The sequence below is a fragment of the Rhinatrema bivittatum genome, chromosome 5 (genome assembly GCF_901001135.1).
Source record: "Rhinatrema bivittatum chromosome 5, aRhiBiv1.1, whole genome shotgun sequence".
Classification (NCBI taxonomy): Eukaryota; Metazoa; Chordata; class Amphibia; order Gymnophiona; family Rhinatrematidae; genus Rhinatrema; species Rhinatrema bivittatum.
In genome coordinates, this window is record NC_042619.1 from 79,931,942 (window position 1) to 79,958,213 (window position 26,272).

The following is a 26,272-nucleotide window of genomic DNA, read 5'->3' on the forward strand; positions in this document are numbered from 1 at the left end:
ATGTTCAGGATTGGAAATTGAAGGTATACTGCGAGGATTTTTGAGGTGTCGGCCCTGAGCTTACGGGTTGCTATTTGTACTAGTTTTATGCACTGGGTTTGTCTGCACTGGGTTCAGAAGCTGCAGGAAAATTAGCCGAAGTTTGGCGAGGAGGGCTGAGCATGTTGAGGTGGTTGCTTACGGGGCGGATGCTCTGTATGACTTAGTAAGGACCTTGTCTCGGATTATGGTGTCTGCGGTATCAGCCAGGAGGTTGTTATGGATGTGTAACTGGTTGGCGGATGTGTCGTCCAAGTCTTAGTTGGGGTCACTGCCTTTCAAAGGCCAACTCTTGTTTGGTGGGGACATGGAGCAGTTGATGAAGAATCTGGGTGAAAATAAGGTACACAGGTTGCCAAAGGATAAACCTAAGGGCAAGAGATTTTTTCAGGCTCAGTCCCGCTTTTGGGATAGTAGGAGGTTTCGTCTGGCAAGGGGAATGCCAGGACCTCAGTAGCAATTCTCTTTGTGTGGTAAGAAATGGCTACTTATTAGAATTTGCTCGGCTCGTCTGAGATTTGTTTCTAGTTTCCCCTTGCGGGTCCTTAGACAAACAACTTGTGGTTTGAGAAACACTGGCCCGGTTGTGAAAACTCGGAGCAATAATTCTTATACCCTGTGAGGAGCGAGGCATGGGAAGATATTCCATTAACTTCGTCATCCTGAAGAAGGAAGGCACTTTTTGGCCAATTTTGGACTTAAAAAGGGTAAATGCAGTGCTCAAGGTCCCACTTTTCCGAATGGAGACCCTGAGGTCAGTTATAGTGGCAGTTCACAAAGGCAAGTTTCTGGCTTCTCTAGATCTGACAGAGGCATATTTGCACATACCCATCCATCCAGACTATCAACAGTTTCTGCGATTCATGGTTTTGGGTCAGGATTTTCAGTTTCAGGCCCTTCTCTTTGGGTTGGCCATGGCACCATGCACCTCCACCAAGGTTATGGTGGTGGTGGTGGCGACTTTGCATCAGGAAGGAGTTCTGGTGCATCCTTATCTAGACTGGCTTATCAGGGCAATGCGGAGTTCCTTTGTTACCAGTCTGTTCAGAAAGTGATCAGTATTCTTGAATCGCTTGGCTGAGTAGTGAATTTGGTGAAGTCACCTGGTTCCATTACAGTCCCTGGAGTATCTTGGAGCTTGCTTCGACACATGGATGGCAAGGTGTTTCTCATAGAGGAGCATGTTCAGAAACTGCAGGGGCAGATTCAGTGCTTGTTGGGGTTGCTGATGATCAGGGACTGGGATTATTTGCAGGTTCTGGGCTTGATGGCTTCAACCCTGGAATTAGAGCTGTGAGCATTTGCTCATATGAGGCCCCTGCAGAGGGCTCTTTTGGCTCAGTGGAGCCTGCTCTCAGAGAAGTTTCATCTTCCCTTGCCTCTCGAGGGAGTTGGCAGGGACAGCCTGTCTTGGTGGCTTCTAAGTTCTAGTCTGGTTCGTGATGTGGAGCTCAAGGTTCCGGATTGGGTGATTCTTACTACCAATGCCAGTTTGTCTGATTGGGGAGCAGTTTGTCAGCAGCAATCAACTCAAGGCTGCTGGTCCACGAAAGAGACTTCCTGGTCTATCAATCAGTTAGAGACCAGAGTGGTGCGTTTCACTTTTCGTGCATTTCTGCCATTGGTCTGTGAGGGTCCTGTTGGACAATCTGATGACGGGAGCCTATATCAGTCGGCAGGGCAGAACCAAGAGTCAAGCAGTGGCCCAGGAGATTCAAGAGTTGATTCATTGGGCGGAGCAACACCTGGAGTGGATAGCTGCAGCGCACATCACAGGGGTCGATAATGTCCAAGCAGATTTTTTAGGTCTTAGATTGTTAGATCTGGGGGAGTGGGAGTTTTTGGAGACAGCGATGCAGCTCATCTGCGAGAGATGAGGCTGCCCCCAGGTGGATCTAATGGCGACTTGCCAGAATGCCAAGGCATTTCAGTTTTTCAGTTGAAGGGAGCATGGTGCCGAGGATGTCGACACTCTGATGGTGCCTTGGCATCGGGAGGTTCTGCTTTACGTTTTTCCTCCTTGGCCGCTTGTAGGCAACGTGTTGCAACGGATAGAGAGACATCCAGGTGAAGTAGTTTTGGTTGCTCTAGCATGGCCGTGTTGACCGTGGTTCGTGGATCTAGTCATCTTGGCCGTGTACAGTCTGATATGATTTGGACATCTAGCGGGCCTTCTTCGTCAGGGACCCATATTTTCAGACCAGGCTGTTCACTTTTGTCTAGTGGCATGGCTTTTGAGAGGCGGTAAGAAACATAAGAACATAAGAAAATGCCATACTGGGTCAGACCAAGGGTCCATCAAGCCCAGCATCCTGTTTCCAACAGTGGCCAATCCAGGCCATAAGAACCTGGCAAGTACCCAAAAACTAAGATTGAGATGCAAGGCTTATCCCAAGGCGGTTATTTCTACACTGTTGCAGGTTAGGAGAAGGTCTACTTCTCTTTCGTATGTGAGGGTCTGGAAGGTTTTTGAGTCCTGGTGTATTACTAATGGAGTCCAGGCTCTAGAGTCTACAGTGTCTGATATCCTTTCCCTTTCTTCAAGAAAGTTTGGTCAAGGGTTTGGCTTTGAACTCTCTTAAACTCCAGGTGGCTGCTCTGGGTTTTCCTCTCATCCGGATGTGGTTTGGTTTCTCCAGGGTGCAAAGAATTTGCGTCCGCCAGTACGCAAAGTTTGTCTATCCTGGAATCTTAATCTCGTCCTCGGGGGTTTGTGTGAGGCTCCTTTTTGAACTGCTCAGGAGAGCAGCTCTTAAGGATTTGACACTTAAGGTTGTTTTTCTGGTGGCCATATGTTTGGCTAGGAGAATATCTGAGTTGCAAGCTTTATCTTGCTGTGAACCATTTTGGATTAGGGGATGTTGTTGCAGAAGGTACCTTCTTTTTTTTTTTTTTTACCTAAGTTGGTATCAGTGTTTCATGTGAATCAAACGGTGGAGCTTCCAACTTTTCCTGAGATGGACTTCTCCGTTCCTCACACAAGGGAGCTTAACTTTTTTAACATGAGAGCATTGTTGAGAGATCTCAAAGTAACTAATGACTTTTAGAAGGTCGGATCATCTCTTTATTCTGTGGAGTGTTTCGAAAAGAGGTTCTCAGGCATCTAAGGCTACTATTGCGTGGTGGCTCAAGGAGGCCATTGGATCGGCATATATAACTAAGAGGGTTTGTGAGCTCATTCTACGCATTCTCAGGCGGCCTTGTGGATGGAAGCTCAGCTGGTTTCTCCACTGGAAATTTGCAGAGCAGCGACTTGGAAATTGCTGAATATTTTTGCAAGGCACTATCATCTGGATGTGGGGGATTCAGGGTCCCGATCCTTTGGCAAGAGTGTTTTTCGAAAAGGAATCTCCAGGTCCCACCCTGAGTAGGGAGCTTTGGTACATCCGAGGAGTCTGGACTGATCTGGATATGTACAGGGAAAGGAAAATTGGTTCTTACCTGCTAAATTTCATATATTCCCCTCCACCTAGGAACCCCACCTGGAGAAGACCTTGCCTCCTCCAGCAGGGCTATTCCATCACTTGTAGCCAATTGGTCCCTCCACTGTCACATGCCAGTGAAAAAAACAATCCCCTTCCAGAATTCTGAAAGGATAGCCTTCTGAAAGGGGATTGGTTCTTTCACTGATAGCTGATAGTGGAGTGACCAATTGGCAGACCGTGAAGGAGTGAATAAACTGTAATACCGACACTGAACTGAAAGATTTTTGTTTCAGAATTTGACTGATTTCAAAGAAGTGGCAGTTGTGGAGTTGCAATGTTTGCTGGAACCTGGTGCATTTCCCTTTCACATCTCAGCAAACTTTGGCTTATCACATGGATCTCAGGTAATCTTTATTGCATTAAAAGCTTTATGTTTAGTCAGTCTCTTAAAATTAGATACTAGTTCTATCAACCTTAGAGTGATCTGATTGGTAAATAATTACTACACTGTAGTAATTACAGAATACATCAGTCTCTGGTCCATACACACTAAGCATCTCATGGGGGGAAAACCTATTAGTACCTCTGGCTCTAGATGAGCATCCAAAATTCTGTCTGTCTTTCCAATTCCTGAGGCAAAATGGAACTGGAGAATGTATTTCCTGTAACTGGGCATTGTAAATTTTCTTATTTTTCTTTTTCCTGAGCCTAAGGCAAGTGCTTCTTGTGGGAGGGATTTCTGTGTCTGATAATGTCTGCCTTTTACATTATACTTCCATTTCAACTGATAATGAGTTGAGGGAGCGAGAAGAGGGGTGAGGTATTGTTATAACTCAACCGCAGTTATGGGCTAGTTATGGGAACCCTTTTGCTTATGCGTAAATATTAAGAATAAAAAGTAATTAGCAGCTCTTTTTGAATTTGTATGTATTTTGTTGATACTGGGTATAACTGACATTTTGTTTAAAATATGTTAAATTAACTAACATAATTTGTTCATTCTTTGGTTTGATTGTAACTGTAAATGCATTTGTGATACAATGGATCACTGTGAAAACAACGGATGGGCATAAATCACATCTTGACAATCAGAGGTAGTTAGTTATATACTACATTCCAAATTCAGAGTAGGACTTAGGTTTTTTTAAAATTATTAAAGTTATATATATCTGTATGTGTATATTTGTGGGTTTAATAATAGAACTTTATAAAGTATTTATATGTAGGTTTGTATGTATAGAGCTCAAACTCCACTTATCTGCTTATCAATGCAGATTTCATTTTTAGGGCTGGTCAGGAGGGAGTCCAGCTGTGGGGATGGGGAAGGTGCATTTATCATGTCTCCATGCTGCTTCCTTAGCTCTCAGTACTGGGATGGGGAAGAAAGAATTCTGAGACCCTCCTTTCTGTGTGTGTATTCATGGTAGGTTGCTGAAGGCCATCCCTTGCTTTATTTTCATGCTTTACTAAAACATACTACAGGTGGGCTGTGGAATCATAATCATGGATCACTGCTGGCAAAGCCTGTCCAAGGACAGAGAAATATGGTGAAGTGTAGGAAATGTAGTAGTAGAGCATGCAGGCTGAGTGTGGGTGTGCGCTGTGTGGTAGTAGAGAAGAGACTGACAATTCAGAGAGAGAGAGTGGCAGAGCTGGAGAGTACAGCCAGAGAGAGGGGTAGCTTCCGTTTCCATATGTAGTAGTAGAGAGTGGCTTGGACAATACACAGAGAGATTGGGGCAGAGCTGTAAAGTACAAGGGGAGAGGAGGGCAGAGCTCAATGTCCATACAGAGAGAGAGGTGCAGAGGTGAAGAATGTGACAAAGCTGGAGAGTATAGGAAGTGAGAGGGGCAAAGGACAATTTACATACTGGCAATGCAGGCACGTGGCAACTTTCCTCTTTATTATAGCTAGATGATCAGAGTTTCTAAAATGCAGTTGCCCGTTCACCTGAGGCAAATGCATTTTCTCAGCTGACTGGGCCAAGAGCAATGTTCCCTCCAAGAGAGTGACTGTGTGCAAATTTTTTTTTTCATGTGAGCAACAATTTTTTTTTAAACCAATAATTTTTGAGTGCCACTATTAATGTTGCATTTCTGTATATAGCACAAAGAAAAATGTATGTGAACGACCATGTAAAACCTGTGAGCGATGCTCCAAAATGTATGAGCAGTTGCTCACACGCTCAGCTTAGCGAGAACTATGGCCAGAAGTTGGGGGTGAGACAGCAGAAGCATCTTTGGCCCTTTTCAGGACCTGGAAAAGTGGCCCAGGAGTGAGGGGAGGCAGCAGAAGCATCTTCTGGGTGTGTTGGGGAGAGAGAGAGGGAGAAGAAAAAAAAAAGAGAGCTTCATTGTAGTGTGAGACTGGATGGAGAGGAGAAGAGAGGATGGACTACAGTGAGGAGGGAGGGATGGAGGGGGACTGTTCTGGAGTGGGGAGAAGGAAGGAAGGATATGAAATGAAGGAGAATAAGAAGGCTAGAATGGGTGGGGTTGTTGCACTCTTCAGGAAAAATTCACTCTCCATACACCCCTGCTATCCATTTTTCCTCATAAAACAAATTATTGAGGGTGTTGGGCAGATGGCAAGAGTACATGTTGAGTGCATGCTGTCTCTGGGAAATAGGTCCTGGAGGAATTTTAGAATCCATGACCATGATCCAATACCCTAGTCCAGATCTGGGAATTTTCCCTTAAATTAGACTTATACAGATTGTGATCCCTGATTGTAGTAATCCAATCTGATAAAATAATGGAAGTTTATTTCCTTGAATTTCTGCAGATTGGAGTATTGTGATCTCATAAATCCCAGGATTTGGTATGAGGAGTAGAATTGCAATTTGTGCTCATTTATTTTTAAGCCAGTTTCTGATTATCCATTTATATTTTATTACTTTATTGATCCTAGTCTATCCTGTTGTTTGTGTGCAACATACTTGATGCATTTTTAGCAGCTTTTTCTCAATAGTTAAAAAAATTGGTGTTTAGATACTGCATCTTGGCTAATTCCACCCTGAATGTTTTTATCACGGAGGCAACAAGTTTCCAAAAAGTATGAAACATTTCTCTGAATGTAAACATGTAGTGCTGGCAGCATCTACAATGTATTGGTCTTATTGTCAAAGTAGAAGTAAAGTAAATCTGAATAACAGACTAGAAAGCATTTTAAAAAGGAGAAACCATGGTATTCCTCCTTTCACTTGGGGCCAAGGGGAAAATGCAGAGGTCAATATTCAGCGCCATTTAGCGGATGAGTTTGAATTTATCTGTCTAAGTGGTGGTGTTTAAATATTTGGCCTGGTAAGTGGTTACAACTTAGGGCCTTATTTTCCAAACGTATCGCACACAATAAGGGACGTTTCGCACGCGAAATGTCCCTTTTCGCTTGCAATACCAAAATGGGGGCGGAGTCGGCCCCGGAAGAGGAGGAGTCGAGGCGTCACCGGGGCCGACTCCACGACGACGGCGCGCACAGCGAAAAGGTAAGTGCCTTTTCGCTGCCTATTTCGCTACCAATAGCTACACCTCCTATGGTGGCACTATTGGGTGCGAAACTGGCAGCGATTGCACTGCGACGGTGCGGATCGCTGCTGGATAGCGCAGGCCCGCCCCCCCCCCCCATTTTGGCCCCCCGCCCCTCATCTTCTAAAGTATCGCAGGCTTGCGATACTTTAGAAAATGAGGCCCTAAGTTGGAAGCCGGACAGGGACTTTCCAGGGCAGTGTACTTGTCCAGCTATTGAGCAGGTATAAAGTTAACCGGGTAAACTTATCCAGCTAAGTTTTAGATAGCAAGGTATATTCAGTGGTATGGCCATACTGCTGAATATCTAAATATCTACCTCTAGGAATTTATAGAAAGTAACTTTAGTAAGTTAACATTCTCTTGTCTCCAAACTATGTAGCTTTGAGAGAGAGAGAAGCATTATTAATCTAGTCTGCCTGTATTTTGTGTTATTGTGATTCACAGAAAGAAAGAAAGTTCCTTCAGTTTAAAACTTCAGAAGAGGCTTGTGAAAGTTATGACACCTATCTTGAAGACCTGAAGAAGAGAGATTTCACGTTAAAGAAGGATGTTCCGCAAGAAGCAATCCATTTTGCTTCTGAGACATTGCAGGAGGTTTCAACTGGTTTTAATTTCATATGATTTCTATTTTATTCATGTAGAACAATTATATCACTAACACTACAGATTACAAGATAGAGGGTTCTTCAGTGGAAGCAGAAAAAGAAGGAAAGGAGATTTAAAAAAAAAAAAAAAAAAAGTAATTGACAATGGCATGCATGCTGAGCACGAATTGATGCCCAAACCCTGAACATGCAAGCCTACATATCTTTGGTCATGTATTCATCAGAAAGCCATTCAGTTATTGTTAGGTCTGCTAGTGCATGGCAGTAGTTAAACATCAGAGGTGCAAACAGGGTTACTGAGAGCTTTTTCAGGTCTAGCAGTCAAAATAATGTTTAGGTCCCCTTAGCTTTTGGCTGTTGTTCTAACCTGGAGACTTAGCTCTGATTCCTCTGCCTTTCACTCCCTGTGTAATGTTTAGAGAATTATTTAACCTTCCTAAACTCAAACTTTTGTTATAAGGAAGAGCATTGTAAGCATGAGCATTATTTTATGCAGAGCCATGTACACCAATGGTGCTATATAAATATTATATGCAAAACCCTCTCTGTTCACCTATGCATTGTAACTCAACATTGCTTAATCTAATCTTATTACTTTGCATTGTGTTTGTATTATTTGTGTGTTGTACCTCACTGAGAACAAGTCTTTCAGATTGGCAAGACGTAAATACTTTTACATAAATTATTTATTTAACACATCCATAAACTCTTTACATACTGATGATAGCTCCAAAATATGACAAGGCAGAAAAAAAAAGGGAAACGAGTTATCTAACAGCAAATGTATTCATACACCAGATCAGTCCAGACAAGTGGGTTTTGCATCCCTACCAGCAGATGGAGGCAGAGAATAAAAACTTTTCAGGCACTGTTACATAACCGAGAGTGCCACCTGTAGTCCCTCAGTATTTTTCTGTCTCCAGCAGATGGCAGATGTGCAAATCTGGAGTTTAAAAAAAAGAAAGAAAGAAAAGAGAGATTTAAGTTTGGAAGAAAGAAGATTCCTAAGAAGAAGGCTCCCCAAGGTGTTAGGTTCTTTTGTGGGCCATCCCTCAGGTAGAGCAGGGAGGGGGGGGGTTGGTGATCCCTGATCACCAACCCCCCCCCCCCCTCCCTGCTTCCAGGGGGAATGAAAGCCAAAGATCCTGGTTCCCTCAGCCCCTCTGGGTCCCCATCACCCTCAGCTCCCAGCTGCCAATGTCCAGAAGCAAGGAAGTATTTAGTTTTATTTCTCCTTCCATTGTGTGTCTGCTTCTGGAAGTCCATTTCTTTAAAAAAAAGAAAAAGAAAGGAAGCAGTAATTTAGGCTGAGCAGTTTGGCTGCTGGGAGGCAGAATCGGTTGAGTGAGGGACAAGACTGTGTCGTCCGTCGGGCTGGGAGTCTGAGCTGCATTGGAGCATGTTGACCACGCCAGCAGCAGTTTCTTCGAGTAGGGAGGTATTTTTAGCCACAACCGTAGCTTAATGGTGTCTCCCTCACGACGGGAAATTGTGTCGAGGCTGCGGTCTGAGGCGATTGCACCTCGATGCAGCCGCGTTTTGCCCAGATTGTGCCTCCAGAGGGGTTGGGACCTCTGCAGAAATTTCGGGGGGTGGTCGTTCTATTTGATCGGCAGGAGATACTGGGGGGGGGGGGGGGTGTTGGAGGAGACTGGCCATCTTAGCTCCACATGTTAGGAGCCAAGGGAGCCTCGGGACTCCCCACTCCTGCTTTTTCCTGTCGATCAGCGCCCGGTTGGGGACAGAGAGGGGAAAGAGGTCCAAGGGGACCTGATCAGGATCAGCATTCCACTGATTCAGAAAAATTTTCCGCAGACTTTTATCCTGCTCCTCCATAAGGTCTATTTGGCTGAGAAGGAGGCAAGAACTAAGCATTCTTTCCCTCAGAAGACCCTTTTGGCTAAAATGCCTAAGACATATAGGCAGTCAGTGTCAGGAGGAATTCTTCGGCTTCTCAACATTGATTGTCCCTCTGGTGATGAAAAGGACATGTCGAATGAGGCAGAAGATACTGATCAGCCTCAGGGTGGTCCGGGGAGGGGGGTGTGTGATCTGGATAAGGACCCTGTGAGCGCTTTGGCTGATCCAATGCAGGGTGGTGAGATTGTTCTGTAAGGAGGAGTTACGGCCACTCATGTCCCAAGTTTTGGATGAGTTGGGGATTAAGGTCATGCAGGAAGATTCCGACAATGAGGGAGTGAACCCGGTCTTGGATGGACTACGGGGACCGCCTAAGGCTTTTCCAAAGAAGGTGAATACGTTGGTGGATCGGGAGTGGGAATCTCCCGAGGCAGGACTAAAGGTGGCCAGGGCTATAGCTAATCTATATCCCTTGTCTGAACAGACTTTGGAGTACTGGAAGCTTTCCAAGGTAGATGCAGCAGGGTCAGTGGTGACCAAGAAGACAACCATCACTGTGGCAGGTTCGGCTGCTCTGAAGGGTATCTAGGAGGTGGTGTGGGACACTTTATAGGGGTTACAGCACATGCACGCAATTGTTCCGGTTCCCCCTCAGAAGCTAGGATGGGGAAGGTACTCAGTGTATTTTGTTGTTCCCAAGAAAGAGAGGGGACTTTTTACCCATTCTCAGTCTTCAGAAGGTCGATGTGGCAATCCAGGTGCCGCATTTTCGGATGGAGACGCTGTGGATGGTGATGGCAGCAGTGCTCAAGGGGGAGTTTCTGGCTTCTTTGAATTTCAAGGAGGATTATCTCCACATTTCCATAGGAGCCAACTATCAGAGATTATTAAGGTTCATGGTACTAGGAGAGCATTTCCAGTTTTGGGCCCTTCCCTTTGGGTTGGCGACAGTGCCACAGACATTAACGTATGTGATGGTGATAGTGGCGGTGGCACTCAGGAGGGAAGGAATCCTGTTGCACCTGTACCTGGATGATTGGCTCATCAGGGCAAAGTCTGAAGTGGAGTGTCATCATTCGATTTGACATGTCATGCAGCTGCTGCGGTCATTAGGCTGGGGAATGAACCTGGCGAAGATTCACTTGGAGCAGTCCCAGATGTTGGAGTATTTGGGAGCTCAATTCGATACCTGTCTCGGAAAAGTGTTTCTGACTACAGAGAGGGTGATCAAGTTGCAGGCTCAGGTACTTCGACTTCTGTGGCTTTTGGTTCCCAGAGTCTGGAAATATTTGCAGGTCCTGGGTTCTATGGCATCTATAATGGAATTAGTTCCTTGGGTCTTCGCTCACATGCGACCCCTTTCAAAAGGTGCTTTTATCTTGTGGAATCCGCTCTAGGAGGAATCCCAGATTCCTTAACAGCTTCAGGGGGTCACCAGGTCCAGTCTTTCATGATGGCTGTCTCATTCCAGTTTGGAGAAAGGGATGAACCTGGATGGACCAGACTGGGTGGTGGTGACCATGGATGCCAGCCTCCGAGGTTGTGGAGAGATTTGTTGGGGGAAAACTGCCAAGGCCAGTGGTCACTGGAGGAGGCGTCCTGGTCAATCAACTGATTTGGAGACTAGAGCGGTTTACAAAGCCTTTCTCGCCATTCTTCCACTCATTCAAGGACAGGCAGTGCAAATATTCTTGGACAATGCAATGACAGTGGTATATATCAATCATCAAGGTGGAACGAAGATTCACCTGGAGGCGCAGGAGGCACAGGAATTGTTTATTTGGGTGGAGAAGCATCTAGTGGGAGTGGCAGCTTTGCATGTGGCTGGATTGGACAATGTGCAGGCAGACTATCTCAGCAAGCAACGACTGAATCCGGGGGAGTTGTCAGCGGAGGTCTTTGCCCTTATACAAGCCAGATGGGGCAGGCTGGAGTTGGACCTCATGGCGGTTCCAAGAAATGAGAAGACGGTTCAGTTTTACAGCTACCGGAGGGAAGTTGACTCCGAGGGCGACACCTTTGTTCAAGCGTGACTGATAGAGCTACTGCTCTACATGTTTCCCTCGTGGCCTCTTATAGGTCGAGTATTGCGTTGCATCGAACATCATCTGGGCAGGGTGATTCTCGTGACACCAGAATGGCCGTGCCGACCAATGTTTGCAGATCTGGTTCATCTCATGATAGATGGTCCAATTCGTTTTTGACCATCTGCACGGGTTGTTGCGGCAGGGAACTATCTTTTCAGACTGGACAGATCATTTTTGTCTGGCGGCTTGGCTTTTGAAAGGCGATGTCTTTGCTTGAAAGGATACTCTGAGCCAGTGATTGTGACTTTGCTTCAGACAAGGGGGTCTTCCACATCTTTGGCTTATATCCGGGTTTGGAGAGTGTTTGAGTTGTGGTGTTTGCAGAATGAGCTGCAGCCATTGCATATAGATGCTCCTCAGGTTTTAGCCTTTTTGCAAAGTAGGTTAGCTAAGGGATTGGCGTATAATTCCCTTCAAGTTCAGGTGGCAGCCTTAGGGTGTATTTGAGGTAAGTTGCAGGGAAGACCACTGGCGTCTCATCGGGATGTTGTGAATTTTCTGAAGGGGGTGAATCATCTGCGTCCTCTGGTCTGGAAGATATGTCTGGCCTGGAACCTTAATCTGGTCCTTCGAGTTCTTTGTGGTCCTCTCTTTGAACTGATTAGAAGGGCTTCTTTGAAGGATCTTATCTTGAAGTCCTTTTGGTGGCCATTTGCTCAGCTAGGAAGATATCAGAGCTTAAAGCATTATCGTGTAGGGACCCTTTCCTGTGCTTTTCGGAGGATGGTGTATGTTATGCATGGTTCCTTCCTTTTTGCCCAAGGTTGTTTCCTCATTTAATCTCAACCAGATGGTGGAGCTGCTGGCTTTTCTACATTTGTCACCAGATACTCCTTTTGCGAGGGAGCTTCACTTATTGGATATGTGGCAAATTCTTTTGCGGTATCTTAAGGTGACGAATGCCTTTCGGAAATCAGTTCATCTTTTTGTCCTGTTCAGTGGAGCAAAGAAGGGAATTAAATCTTCCAAGAGTACGATTGCAAGATGGCTGAAGGAGGCGATAAGTTCAGCATATATCTGTAAGGGTCAGTCAGTTCCGGAGGGGTTGCAGACGCATTCCACTAGGGTGTAGGCAGCCTCCTGGGTGGAGTGTCAATTGATTTCCTAATAGGAAATTTGTCGAGCGGCAACATGGACTTCTTCACTTCACACTTTTACCAAACATTACCGCTTGGATGTGCGGGCACTGGAGGAGGCTGCGTTTGGGGAGAATGTGTTGTGCGCAGGTCTTTTGATTCCTGCCCAGTATAGAGGGGCTTGGGTACATTCCAGTTGTCTGGATTGATCTGAGTTATGAACTGGAAAGGAAAATTGGTTCTTACCTGTTAATTTTCATTCCTGGAATACTACAGATCAGTCCAGAGACCCATCCTTTTTCGAAAGATTTCCTCGCTTCTGGATGTTGCTAAGGCAGTTTGTAATCATATGCAGATTTACTAAGATTGTACATAGGTTATGACTTAGAGTTGCTAATTAGTGTAATCCTTGTTTTGAGACAGGGGGTCCTAGTTTTAGGGGGCTCCAACTTTGAGTCTCTGCTCACCCAGAGTTATTTGGGTTTGTTGGATTGGATATCTTGGCTTGGGTAAAGGTCAATGCTGAGAGACTGCAGGTGGCACTTTCTGTTATGTAGCAGTACCTGAAAAGTTTTTATTCTCTGCCTCCATCTGCTGGTAGGGATGCAAAACACACTTGTCTGGACTGACCTCTGGTATTTCAGGAATGAAAATTAGCAGGTAAGAAGACATTTTTCCTTTTGCATTTATATTCCACTTTTCTCAAGATTGTAAGTGGCTTACAATGATATTATAAAATATACTTAAATATAAAATATCAAATACGTTACAATGTGTTCTAGATTACAAAATAACCAAAAGCCCCTCCCAGTTTACCCTCACCTCCACCACCACCACAAAGGAGCCAGGAGATAACTAAAGCACCCAGCACAAACCTCAAATCCTTCATCCTTTTCTGTTAATTTGAAAGCTAAAACATGATGAGTGCAAGGATCCTCTTGTTTGGACATAAGCAGCTCTACCTGCATACATTGTATTATTATTGCACTCTTTCATTAATAATAAAGAATATTGCTCTTATGTTCTCCCTAAGGGGGTCATTTATCAATTTGTGTTACAGCCCTAATGCTGGTGATATCGCCATAACGCATGTGATAAATACTGCAACGCAAAATACATATGCAAATTTTACATTTGTATTCAAGTAGGAGGAGTTTGGGCGGAGTAAATGGAAATGAGTCAGTTAGCATAGCGTGCAATAGAGTATCGCACAGCAACGCAGGTTTAAAAGCCGGAAATAACTACACCTTTTTTCTGTGCGTTGTGCCTGCGATAGCTGTGCGTTACCAAGTGAAAATGTTTTTATCGCAAATTGCGGTTCGGGAGGGGAGAGAGAGAGAGCTTCTGTGGGGTTCTCATATAAATTAACTTTTTATACTGCTGTAAGAGGGGGCAATATGAACTCAAGGTGAGGTATTGGTGGTTGGGTAGCTTTTAGGAGGCAGTTCTACATGCACAGTCAGAGATATGAACAGCACAGTAGACATCAGTGAAGATTTTCTGTCATTTGAAGTGAATAAAGGTACAAAAAGAGAAGTTTGTACAATGTACTCTCTGCCTAGCTTGATAGCAGTGCTAGAAAGTGAGTAGTTATAGACTCGCACCTCATTATTAAAGTTCCAGGAATCTGAATCGGTATAGTACCTTTCCTTCAAACATGTACCCAATGAACTTTAAAAGCATGTAAGAAACCTTGGCAATTAAAAAAAAAACAAAAGCCTTCATGAGTTCTAACTACTTGCATAATGCATAACAATTTTGCATTATGGAATGGTAAAATCTGATATCAGAACCAGAGCAACTTATCCCAAGACACACACGGAATCAAGGGCAGCATCATGATCTGAGCTTGGATATTCCTGACTTCTGGTCTTCTTCATTCATTTTATAAAAAGATTATTAATATTAACCTAACATACTGAAAATATAGGATGCTTTGAAACATAAAATCCTAGAACCTGACAGCAGAAAAAGACCACAACTGACATTTCTCTTGTGCCTAGCACTAAGCTGACCTGAAATAGTGTACTATGTGATTTGGGCTTTCTCCCAATTATAATTAATGCAGTTTAATACATGGACAATTCCTCTATCAGATGAATGTGTTACCTTAGCAAATTGTGCTTTTTTTTCTACAGCTCCTTCTTGAAGAAGCCAGAAATGTAAGCAGCTTGTCTGCAGAGGTACATGGATTTGTGGAACTAATTTGGGTAGAAGCCCTTGGCCACCTGGACCATATACTTCGCCAACCTGTAAAGAGCATTAGTCTCAATGATGTGAGTTAATTTTATTAATAATAATATTATATTGGGTCCTATTCAGTCTTGATAATATCTGTCATAGAATGATGGGATAATTTTTGGAAAAGCCCAGTAAGGTTTAGTAACTTAGAATCTTTGTTTCCTTATCCTGCTACACCAGTCCAGATGCATAGGTTTACTCCCTCTACCAGCAGGTGGAGACAGAAGATACATCTTTTGTGACATTGCTAATTGTTACCATGGTGCAGCTCCAGCAAAAGCCAGCATTCTATCTCCAGCAGATGGAAGGACATACAGTTTTTGTTGTGATAGGATATTTGTTTTCCAAGTTTGTGTTTATTCTCTTCCTGCTTGAGTATTGTCGTCAGGTTCACCTTCCCACAGGTTGAGAGTAGGATGTACTATTTCCCAATACAGCCAATGCTTCCATAACCACTTCTCCTCCGCAAGAGTCTTCAAAGTAGCGTGGCAACCACAAAACACAGACATGGCTTGAGCGACTGCTTTACCCTGCAGGGAGTTTAAACAACCGGGAGTAAATACTTCCGTCTATCATCACAGTCCACTTTATGGCAGACCTTCTGAACAGAGTTCCGTTCTTCCCAGCCGTTCCTGAAGAGAACATCCGGGTGATCAGTCTCTGGTTTCTGCCACTGGATTTAAGAATATAAGAAATTGCCATACTGGGTCAGACCAAGGGTCCATCAAGCCCAGCATACTGTTTCCAACAGTGGCCACTCCAGGCTACAAGTACCTGGCAAGTATCCAAAAAACTAAGTATACCCCATGCTATTGATGCTAGTAATAGCAGTAGCTATTTTCTAAGTCAACTTGATTAATAGCAGGTAATGGACTTCTTCTCCAAGAACTTATCCAAACCTTTTTTAAACCCAGCTACACTAACTGCACTAACCACATCCTCTGGCAACAAATTCCAGAGATTAATTGTGCGTTGAGTGAAAAAGAATTTTCTCAGATTAGTTTTAAATGTTCTACATGCTAACTTGATGGAGTGCTCTCTAGTCCTTCTGTTAATTGAAAGAGCAAATAATCGATTCAATTGACCCGTTCTAGACCTCTCATGATTTTAAAGACCTCTATCATATCCCCCCTCAGCTGTCTCTTTTCCAAGCTGAACAGCCCTAACCTCTTTAGTCTTTTCTCATAGGGGAGCAGTTCCATCCCCTTTATCATTTTGGTCTCCCTTCTCTGTACCTTTCTTGAGATACAGCGACCAGAATTGTACACAGTATTCAAGCTGTGGGCTCACCATGGAGCAATACAGAGGCATTATGACATTTTCCATTTTATTCACCATTCCCTTCCTAATAATTCCTAACGTTTACCTTTTTGACTGCCTCAGCACACTGAGCAGACAATTTCAAAGTATTATCCACTATGACGCCTAGATCTCTTTCCAGGGCGGTAGCTCCTAATATGGAACCTAACATCGTGTAACTACAGCATGGGTTATTTTTCCCTATATGCATCACCTTGCACTTATCCACATTAAATTTCATCTGCCATGTGGATGCCCAATTTTCCAATCTCACAAGGTCCTCCTGCAATATTTCACAATCCGCTTGTGATTTAACCACTCTGAATAATTTTGTATCATCTGCAAAGTTGGTTACCTCACTCATTGTATTCCTTTCTAGATCATTTATAAATATATTGAAAAGCACGGGTCCTAGTACAGATTCTTGAGGCATGCCACTGTATACCCTTTTCCACTGAGAAAATTGTCCATTTAATCCTACTCTCTGTTTCCTGACTTTTAACCAATTTGTAATCCACGAAAGGACATCGCCACCTTTCCCATGACTTTTTACTTTTCTTAGAAGCCTCTCATGAGGAATTTTGTCAAATGCCTTCTGAAAATCCAAATCACTACATCTACTGGTTCACCTTTATCTGCATGTTTATTAACCCCTTCAAAACAGTGAAGCAGATTTGTGAGGCAAGACTTTCCTTGGGTAAAGCCATACTGACTTTGTTCTATTAAACCATGTCTTTCCATATGTTCTGTGATTTTGATCTTTGGAACACTTTCCACTATTTTTCCTGGCACTGAAGTCAGGCTAACTGGTCTGTAGTTTCCCGAATCACCCGTGGAGCCCTTTTTTTTTTTAAATTTGTTTTATTGGATTTTGTACAGAACATTACAATTAGTAACAGAAATATAATAACATATTACATAAAGCTTTTCAAATAACATATCAAGTCTCATAGTGTCTTCTTCAATCCATTGCCTTGTATTCCTCGTGATGACTCCACCCACCTACTGTACTGCCCCCCCCTCCTCTCCCTTCCCCCCATACCTTTCCGCATTTCACCCCTTGCTGTTATGATTCCTGCCCGCGGAGTTCCCCCACGAGCAGGCCTCTTACCTCTTGTGCTGCCTTTCCCAATTAGGCCAGAGGCCGCCGTCATCAAAGCCACGTTCCGCAGCAGTCACGGCCTGCTGCTGACGTCACTTCTCCCGCGGCCCAGACCGCCGCATTTGTGGCCGACACTTGCGGCAGGGAGCCGCGGGCCAGCTTGTCTTCACGGCATGGTACCGCCCCCGGGCTTCCTCTTACGGCTCAGACACCGCCGCCATCTTGGGGCCTGCCCTAAGGCTCAGCTCCTGCTCTTGCACGGCTTAGCATCTCTGCGGCAGCATGGCCGCTCTCCAAGGTCCTGCCCCCTTCCTAAGGGGCAGGCCCGCGTCTCCTTCCCCTTCTTAAGGGGTCCACCTGGCCCCACCAGAAGCCAGCTTTACCCAGTTTCCTGGTATAGCCCTATAAAAGGGCTTCTTCTTCACTTCAGCTTTTGCCTTGCATTGGAATTTCCTGTCTCTGGAAGTCTCGTCTTCCAGCTCTCCGTTAGTCTTCATTCCTTGTTCTTCATTGGAGCTCCATGTCCTGAGCCTTCGTTGATTCCTGTGACTTCCTGATGTTCCATGTCTTCATGTTCCGAGGTTCCTAGTCCAGACTTCCTGATGTTCCAAGTTCTCGTTTGTGTTTTCCAGTGCTCAGAGTCTTCTGAGCCCTCTTGACCCTCCAGCTCCTTTGGTTCTCCAGATGACACCTTGTTGGGGTAAATCCGTCTCGTCGGTTCCTGTTCTCGTCATTGGAGTTTCGTCTTGGCTGGATTCCCTTCCTGCGCTTGTCTCGCTCACCGTTTGGTCCGTGACCAGCCTCTCCAGGTGGTGTAGGGCGCACAGTGGGACAGGGTGGTCCATGACCAGCCCATTGGGTTCGCCCGTGACGGTGGGCTGTGTAGGGCGCCCTGAGAGACAGTGCCAATGTCTGAAACTTCCAAGCTCCTTGTCTCATCTAGAGTCTTCTATGTCACAAGGCCTTCGTGTGCCCTTGTCCTCACTCCGGCCTGCTGCTGCTTGCCAAGACCTAGCAGCAGGTCCGAATGGGCTGGGAACGGTCGGAGGACTGTTCAATAGCCAACATAGTGTTGGCTTTCCAGAAGCATGCAGGTCCGTCAGAGGGTCAGACTTTGTCTTCACCCATGCTTGGACACGCCTCGCCTACCTTGGTGCTCCCCTGGAGCCTTCTGGGTTTGTGCTGAGACCCATGGGCACACAATCCCCTCAAGATGGGACCGCTCTCCTAGCATTCCCAGAACACTCGCACCCCACCAGATTGGGGTTTGGGATGACTATTATTGTAGACGTTCGGTATATATGTTCCTTTAACCTATACAAGCTCGTGCAGAACTGGGTCATGAAATTTAGATATCTGGTTAATTCGAATTGCTGTGAGATGGCACATTTGATATACCTTATCTAACCTGTTAAATACATCTCTAAGTGAAGGTGTCTCAGACTTTTTCCACCAATATGCTATCTCACATCGTGTCACTAGAACCAGTTGCAATGCCAGGGATCTTTGCCAAGCATTGTCAAGGTCTGGATCAATATGTAGTAGACACATCTTAAGGTCCATTGGTACAGGTATCCCAATTATTTTCCGGACATATGCCAAGACTTCTACCCATGTGCGCTCAACCTTGGGGCATTCCCACCACATATGTTAGAAGGTGCCTGTCAAGCCACACTCCCTCCAGCATGCCGTATTGTTCCCTAGCAACATTTTATGTAGTCGCTCTGGTGTCAGATACCAGTGGTATAAAAGCTTATAACTATTGTCTTTAGATTTGCCGACACTGAGCTTCTGCTGATGTTAATATGACAACCATCCCAATCCCTCTCAAACAATGAGTCTCCAATGTCTGTCTCCCATTTCAACTGATGTGGTAACTTAGCTCCCTTGTCATCATTCAGTGATGCGTAGATCCGTGAAATGGGTCTCTTAAAGGTGTGTGCATTCTCGCAATACTTAACATACATGGGTTTCCCCTGCATTAGTTCCCCTGCTATCCTGTTGACATGAAAGAAATGGGACAGTTGTGAGTAGGTGTATTGATCGGAGGTTGGCAGGGAGTATCGTTCTTGAAGCTCCTGAAACTAAATTTAGCTTTTGGTCCTTCCTCAATTGTCCCAATTTGGTAATTCCCTTTCCTTTCCAGCGTCTTATGAACGCCTTATCCATACCAGGAGGGAATTTTGGGTTATGCAAAAATGAGGTGTGATGGTATGCTGACTTATCTCCCACCAGTTTTTTCTCCCACTTTGTCCATATTCGCATCACTACTGCTATAAATGGTGTCTCTCCAGCTTTCGTCATCTTGGATGATGACCATATCCTATCTACCAATGGTGAGTTGCCTGCTATTATTTTTTCTATCGTCACCCAGGGTTTACTGGTTCCCTCACTATGCTAGCTTACCACTACTGCTAGAAGATTGGCTACGTAGTACCACAGTAGGTTGGGAAGATTAAGTCCCCCACTCAATTTGTCCCAATACAGAACTTTCCTCGCCACCCTAAGAGGTTTCCTCTTCCAGATAAAGCGGAAGATTTTCCGTTGCCAAATTTTTTTAGCCCCCTTCAGGCACTCCCACAAGTATTGTCTGGAACAGATAGCAGAACTTAGGCAGTACTGTCATTTTTACGGCTGCTATATGTCCCATCCATGATAAATTTAGTCTATCCAATCTTTCTAGGTCTTGTTGAATTATTCTTAGCAGGGGATTATAATTTATTTCAAACAGCTGGTTTAAAGTTGGGCTAATTTTCACTCCAAGATATTTTACCCAGTGCTTGGCCAATTTGAACAGTAGCTGTGCCGCCATAGCCCCAAATTGTGTCCCACCCATGGAAACGTTCATCAATTCAGATTTGTCTTCATTCATTTTAAATCCCGAGATCCTCCCAAACGCTCTTATCTCCTTCAGAAGCTCCTGAAATGAAGTCTCAGGGTGTGTAATAGTGAACAGGAGGTCATCGGCAAAAAGGGATATTTTGTATGTGGACTCTCCCACCATGACCCCATGAATAGCTTGGTGTCTTCTAACCGTTTCAGCTAACTGCTCTAACGATAGTGCAAATAATAGCGGTGAGAGGGACATCCCTGCCGGGTCCCTCTTCTGATGTCAAATGGGGTGAGTATGCTCCATTAATTTTTATTCGGGCCTGTGTGTTCCTATATAGCTTGGCCACCCATCGAATAAAATTTGTTCCAAGTCCCATTCTCTCTAAAACCTGAAATAGATAAGGCCAGTGTACCCGGTCGAAGGCTTTTTCCACATCTACTGAAAGCAGAGCTGTTGGTATATTATGCAGCTGTGCATATCCCATTAGTTCTATGACTCTACGAACATTGTCGGAAGCCAATCTCCCTGATATAAACTCTGATTGGTCCGAGGCCACAAAAGTTGGAGCTACTCTGCCTAATCATCTTGCTAGGATTTTTGCGAGGATCTTTAGGTCTAGGTTAATAAGCGATATCGGCCTGTAGGATCCACAAAGTGTATGATCCCACCCAGGTTTGGCCAGTATGGCAATCCCTGCCATTTTAGCCTGTTGCAATATCTCTCCATTAATTCTCAAATCATTAAACATACTCAGTAAAGGGGTTACTGTTCAGGATCTGGTGCTAGGAGTTAGCAATCTGTAATAAATCTGCTGTTAGTTAGACTGCTGAGATAGCAATCGGTTATTATTGGCTCCTAAAGAAGGAGGAGTCAGCAATCTTGTAGTGTCTCAGATATTGTCTTGCTAAGGAGTAGCAATCTGTAATGAATCTGATATAGTTGTGGGTGGATCCCTGGGCCGGTGGCAGATGACTATGCCCCCAGGAGGATATCCCGAGAGGAACCACTGGCTAGGCTTGAGTATGGAGACAGACACACATTAGTTCTTAAACAGGGTTTTGAAACCACCAGAGGTGGCAGTAGTGAGCTGATATGCCCAGCAGGGCTGTAGTCCCTCAGGTACTGGAACAGCGACCCCAGGATGGCTGAGCTGTTGAGAAACTGTAGAAAGTGAGTAGGCAGAGTAGGCAGAGTTCACGAACAGAACTAGATGACAAAACTCACATAAGGTCTCAAGGAAGCTCAGGAGCTGGAAAGGTTTAGGCCCTCAAGGAGTGAGTACCTGGTTCCAGGGAAAGCTCTGAGAGAGCGATGGTAACTCACAAATGTTTGTAGCAGCAATAGCTACCAGGCAATAGAGAATCTTCAGAGTGTCCAGGAACATGGGCCCTCGAGGAGCGAGTACTGGTTCCTATCTGTAATCTGAAAGTAAAGAAAAGAGCAAGGCCCCCGAGGAGTGGGTACCTCTGGTAAATCCGAGGAGGCAGAGTACTTGGATAGCCGAAGTAAGTCCTTGCTAACTGAGTTTGTTAGCGAAATAGAGACCTTTAAATATTGGAAGCGGATGACGTCATCTCAGGGGGAAGCCCCTGAGGTTCGCGCTCTTGCTGGTACTTCAATCAGAGCGCGCGCGCGCGCGCGCGCCCTAGGTCTTCAGGCAACATGGTGGATCTGCAATGTCGAGCCAGTCCGGGGATGCCGGAGGGAGACTGCATGGAGACGCCGCGGCAGCCAGCTGTCCATCAGACCCGGAGGCAGTCACCACAGAGGTAAAGAGGGCGGAGTGAGGACATCGAGCAGCGACAGTCGCAACAGTTACTAGCAGCAGGGCAAATACTTTATAGAACTTTGCTATGTAGCTGTCAAATTCTGGGGACGTCCCTGTCTTTAATTCTTTTGTTGTTTGTAGGACCTCTTCTGCCTTCACTTTGCTATCCAGATTCTCCCTGGTTTCTGCCGACAGACACGGGAGTGGAATGGGGGATCTCCTGGTGGGAGATCGTCGCATCCGAATTGTATAACTCCTGGTAATAATTATTGAACCTCTCTCCTATCTCTACTTGGGAATTTAGATACTGCCCTTTAATGTTCTGTATTTTTGTAATTTGTGATTTAGCCTCTTTCTCCTTTAATTTCCTCGCTAACTGGTGGCTAGCTTTATTGCCGTATTCAAAGTGATGTTGTTTGGAGTAATTCCAATTGGTGTGCCACCCTGCCGATCTCTAGTTCATTCATTTCCCTGTATGCGTCCTTTAATTGCTGTGCTATGTGGGCCTCCATAGTTCTTTTATGTCTAATTTCCAACTTGGCAATCCGTTCCAAAAGGTTTAGTCTCTCTTTTGAATTCTCTTTTTTTATTGTAGGCTGCTCTTGAGATAAATAATCCTCTCAATACCGCCTTCATACTCTTCCATAACATACCCAGAGTCACCTCCCCTGTGTCATTAATGTAAAGAAAATTCTGTATTGCCTTGTTTACCTCCTCTACGAACTCTTTATCCTCTAACAACTGATAGTTCATTCGCCAAAATTTAGTGCCCGCATCGCCGCCCCCCTGATGTAGTGTTACCCAAACAGGGGAATGGTCAGACCATGTAATGTTTCCTATCTCTGACTCCATCACTCTAGTCACCAATGCCTTATCGATAAGAAAATAGTCCAGACGTGAATATGACTGATGGGGGTGAGAGAAGAATGTGTAATTGCGGGTTGTGGGATTCAGTAACCGCCATATATCTGTAAGACCTTGGTCTTCAATTAGATTCTTTAGGGCCCCTCTCACTTTTTTGCATCCTCCTTCTCCTGATCTAATATTATCTAAATACGGGTTTCTGGTGATGTTAAAATCCCCTCCTATAATTAGTTGTCCTTCTGACCATTCCCCGATAACATTTGATACTTTATGAAAAAAGTCTGCTTGTTCAGTGTTAGGAGCATATAGATTCATCAGTGTGTATAGAGTGTCATGTATTTTTGCTTTCAATAAAATATACCTCCCCGTCGCATCCCTCAGGATTGTGCCCACCTCTGCAACTATGTTCTTGGATATCAAAATCCCCACTCCACAATATTTCCCATTTTGGGTGGTAGCTGCATGATAGTATTGTGGGAAATCTTTTGAGGAGAGTAATCGCTCATGCCTCTTGGTTAGGTGGGTTTCCTGGCATAGCACAATATCAGCATGCAGGGCTTTCATGTCATGTAAGAAGGTTTTCCTTTTCATTGGTGTGTCTAGCCCTTTAGTATTGATTGATTGATATTATTTTTAAACAACCCATCGGGCCATTTAGAGGGTATTTGCAGCTCCATCATACAGGACCATCCTCTCACATCTATGCTCCCTCTTATGGAATCTATTTGCCAGACATAGCAGTATCTATCCAGTTCCTCCACTGCTCTAACACTATTTGGTGTAATATGGTGGTTGCCCTGAAGTCTCCCCCCTTCTCCCCACCCGCTCCCAACTGGACCCACTACCTCTCATGTGGATCTCTCCCATGCAAAGCAATGACGTCACTGAGCAAGCCCCAGCCCCCCACCCCCAACCCCTCCCCCTCCCCCGACCTCCAGCATCCTTATAGATATGAACGTCTATAGTCCCCCTCTAGCTATATCAGTTCTATAAACAGAGCATATAACAGCTAACTGGGCTTCTTCACCAACCTTTAAACCTGTGCATCAGTCCTCAGTCCCCTGCACCGTCTCAAGTACCAAAGAGAGCGTCTGTTCTCCTCAACCCAGGCCTTGGATTGCAGATGTTCCTCCGGAATGGCGTCTTAATCTTTTCCCTCCTTTGGGCACTCTCTGCCACTTCGGGTGTTCCCGGCCGTGTGCATTCCCTGTTGCCTAGGATTCTTTTGTCTATGTTTCGCCAATCAGGAGTTCCGCCTCTCGCAATGATAAAGCTGAGAGCAAAGGGGAAAAGCCATTGGTATCATATGTTTTTGCTGCGTAGTACCTGCACCACCTCTCGAAAATTGTGCCATTTTTTAATGGTAGTTATGGCCGGGTTTTGGAAGATTTCTTTTCTTTTTTTTGTGATTAAAATTTTTTATTGAAAATCACAACATAATGTCGAACAACTAACAACATTGTACAAATAGAACATAACTGCTCACAACACATTATCAGAAACATAATCCACTCTTGTTCCAGAATATAATAAAATAAAATATCCATTTTGCAAAACCAAAGTAATGGTATGTTGTGATATATCATTTAATGTATGGTAATCTACTGTTACCTGGTATTTTATATTTTTTCCACCCCTGTCCCACCTCCCCTCCCTCCCATTCATAATTGCCTTTACCGCATTTGTGGAGTGACCTGGGAATTATTTATGCCTTTTGTTTTTTGTGTTATACATTACTGGCTACATCCTCTCCCACCTTTGGAGGGTTAGCAGTTTTTCACTGGACAAATGGTTGCCACAATTTCTCAAATTTTGGCACCCATCTATATCTAGTCGCCGTTAATCGGTTTAAATAAAATACTTTCTGCAATCTCTGGTGCATGGTTTGCATCGACGGAATCTGTGGATCCTTCCACGAATATGCCAGTGCCCCCTTTGCCGCTATCAACACTTGTTGGCCCAGAAATGGCATCGGCGTCCCCGTACTTGAGTGGGGAACTCCCAATAATACAGTGGCTGGGTCAAAAGCTATATTGGATTCCAACCTACTATTAATTAACTTTATCTCTTCCCAAAATTGTACTACTCGGGGACACTCCCATCACATATGAAAATACGACCCATTGAGGCCACAACCCTTCCAGTACTTCCTACTCTCTGATTTGGCAAATTTAGCAATTCTACTGGGGGGAAGATGCCAACGATATAAGAGTTTATAGCCCTGTTCAATTATACCAGCTGAGATGGAGCTTTTCTGAATATTAAGATAGCACACATCCCAATCACTAAATGACGCCCAAGATTTTTTTCCCAGGCTTGTACAAATGTTGGAGGTTGAGCTGGTTCTGGAAATAACAGGGTGTAAATTTTTGATATAGCTTTAGTTACAAAACGCGCTTTCTTACAGAACCCTTCAAACAATGTCTTGCCTTTGAGGAGATCCTGTTTTACTTCTTTCCTGGAGATAAACTGTCCCAGTTGGAGATAAAAATAAGCGTCTGATTTATTGAAGTTAAACTCAATCGCTGCCTCCTCAAACGCTTTAATTCTAGTCCCACTCCAAACTTGCCCAAGACGCAAGCACCCCTTACTTGCCCACCTCCTTTCCCCAATTTTAGTGTATCCTGGAATGAAACTAAGATTGAAAAAGATTGGTGTGTTATAATAATAGTTCCTCGGGCCCATCAGAATATTCTTCCATTTGTCCTAGAGCTTCAATGTGAGAGCCACCATCTGTGGCAGCGCATGCAGGGATTGACGGTTGCTTTTAGGGAGCCACACCAAAGAAGACAATGAGCTGGCCCCTGTCAGGGCCTTCTCCAGTCCCACCCATCGCTTTTCCTGTCCACTAAGATGCCAACTAAGAACTGCTTTTAACTGCGCTCCTAGATAGTATTGCTGGAGGCAAGGTTCTCCCAGTTCCCCACTCTTCCTAGGGCATAACAAGACTAATCTGGATATCCTAGGGGGCCACTTTCTCCAAATATAATGGAACAATTTACGCTGCCAATGGGACAGCCTATCATCCAAAATTAAAATTGGTAGGGTTTGAAATAGATAACTTAATCTGGGAAGAATATTCATTTTAATGACAGAAATCCGCCCCAGCCACGAAAGCGGTAGCCTTTCCCACGTTTGTATATCCTTGTGGATGGACCCCCCATGCTTTCTCAAAATTGAGTTTAAATAAATCCTCTAATATATCCCCCATCATCACTCCTAGATATTTCACCCCATCTTTAGCTATTTGGAATGGGAATTTTTCTCTAATATCAGCCATTTGCTCCGGTGTCAGGTTAATATTTAAGAACTCAGATTTTTCTACATTTAATTGATACCCAGAGACATTGCCGAAAAGCGCCAGTTCGGCCATAAGAAATGGTAAAGAATCAGTAGGGTTCGCTACCATGACAAGACATCGTTGGTGAACATAGACAGTTTATATTCTTCCTCCCCCACCCTTAGGCATTGAATATCTATTTTTGTGTGGAGCTTAATCACCAATGGCTCTAGATAAAGGGCAAACAGTAGCAGAGAAAGGGGAC

General features: G+C 44.6%; 1 protein-coding gene across 3 annotated transcripts in view; it reads left to right on the top strand.

Moving 5' to 3' along the window:
• PARP4 (poly(ADP-ribose) polymerase family member 4) overlaps positions 1-26,272 on the top strand; it is a 376,732-nt gene that overhangs the window by 15,481 nt on the left and 334,979 nt on the right. For all 3 annotated transcript variants that reach the window (XM_029602495.1, XM_029602494.1, XM_029602496.1), the window contains exons 6-8: positions 3,758-3,868; positions 7,437-7,586; positions 14,759-14,896. In XM_029602495.1, the coding sequence (XP_029458355.1) occupies positions 3,758-3,868; positions 7,437-7,586; positions 14,759-14,896 (399 nt within the window). The remainder of the gene's footprint in view (positions 1-3,757; positions 3,869-7,436; positions 7,587-14,758; positions 14,897-26,272) is intronic.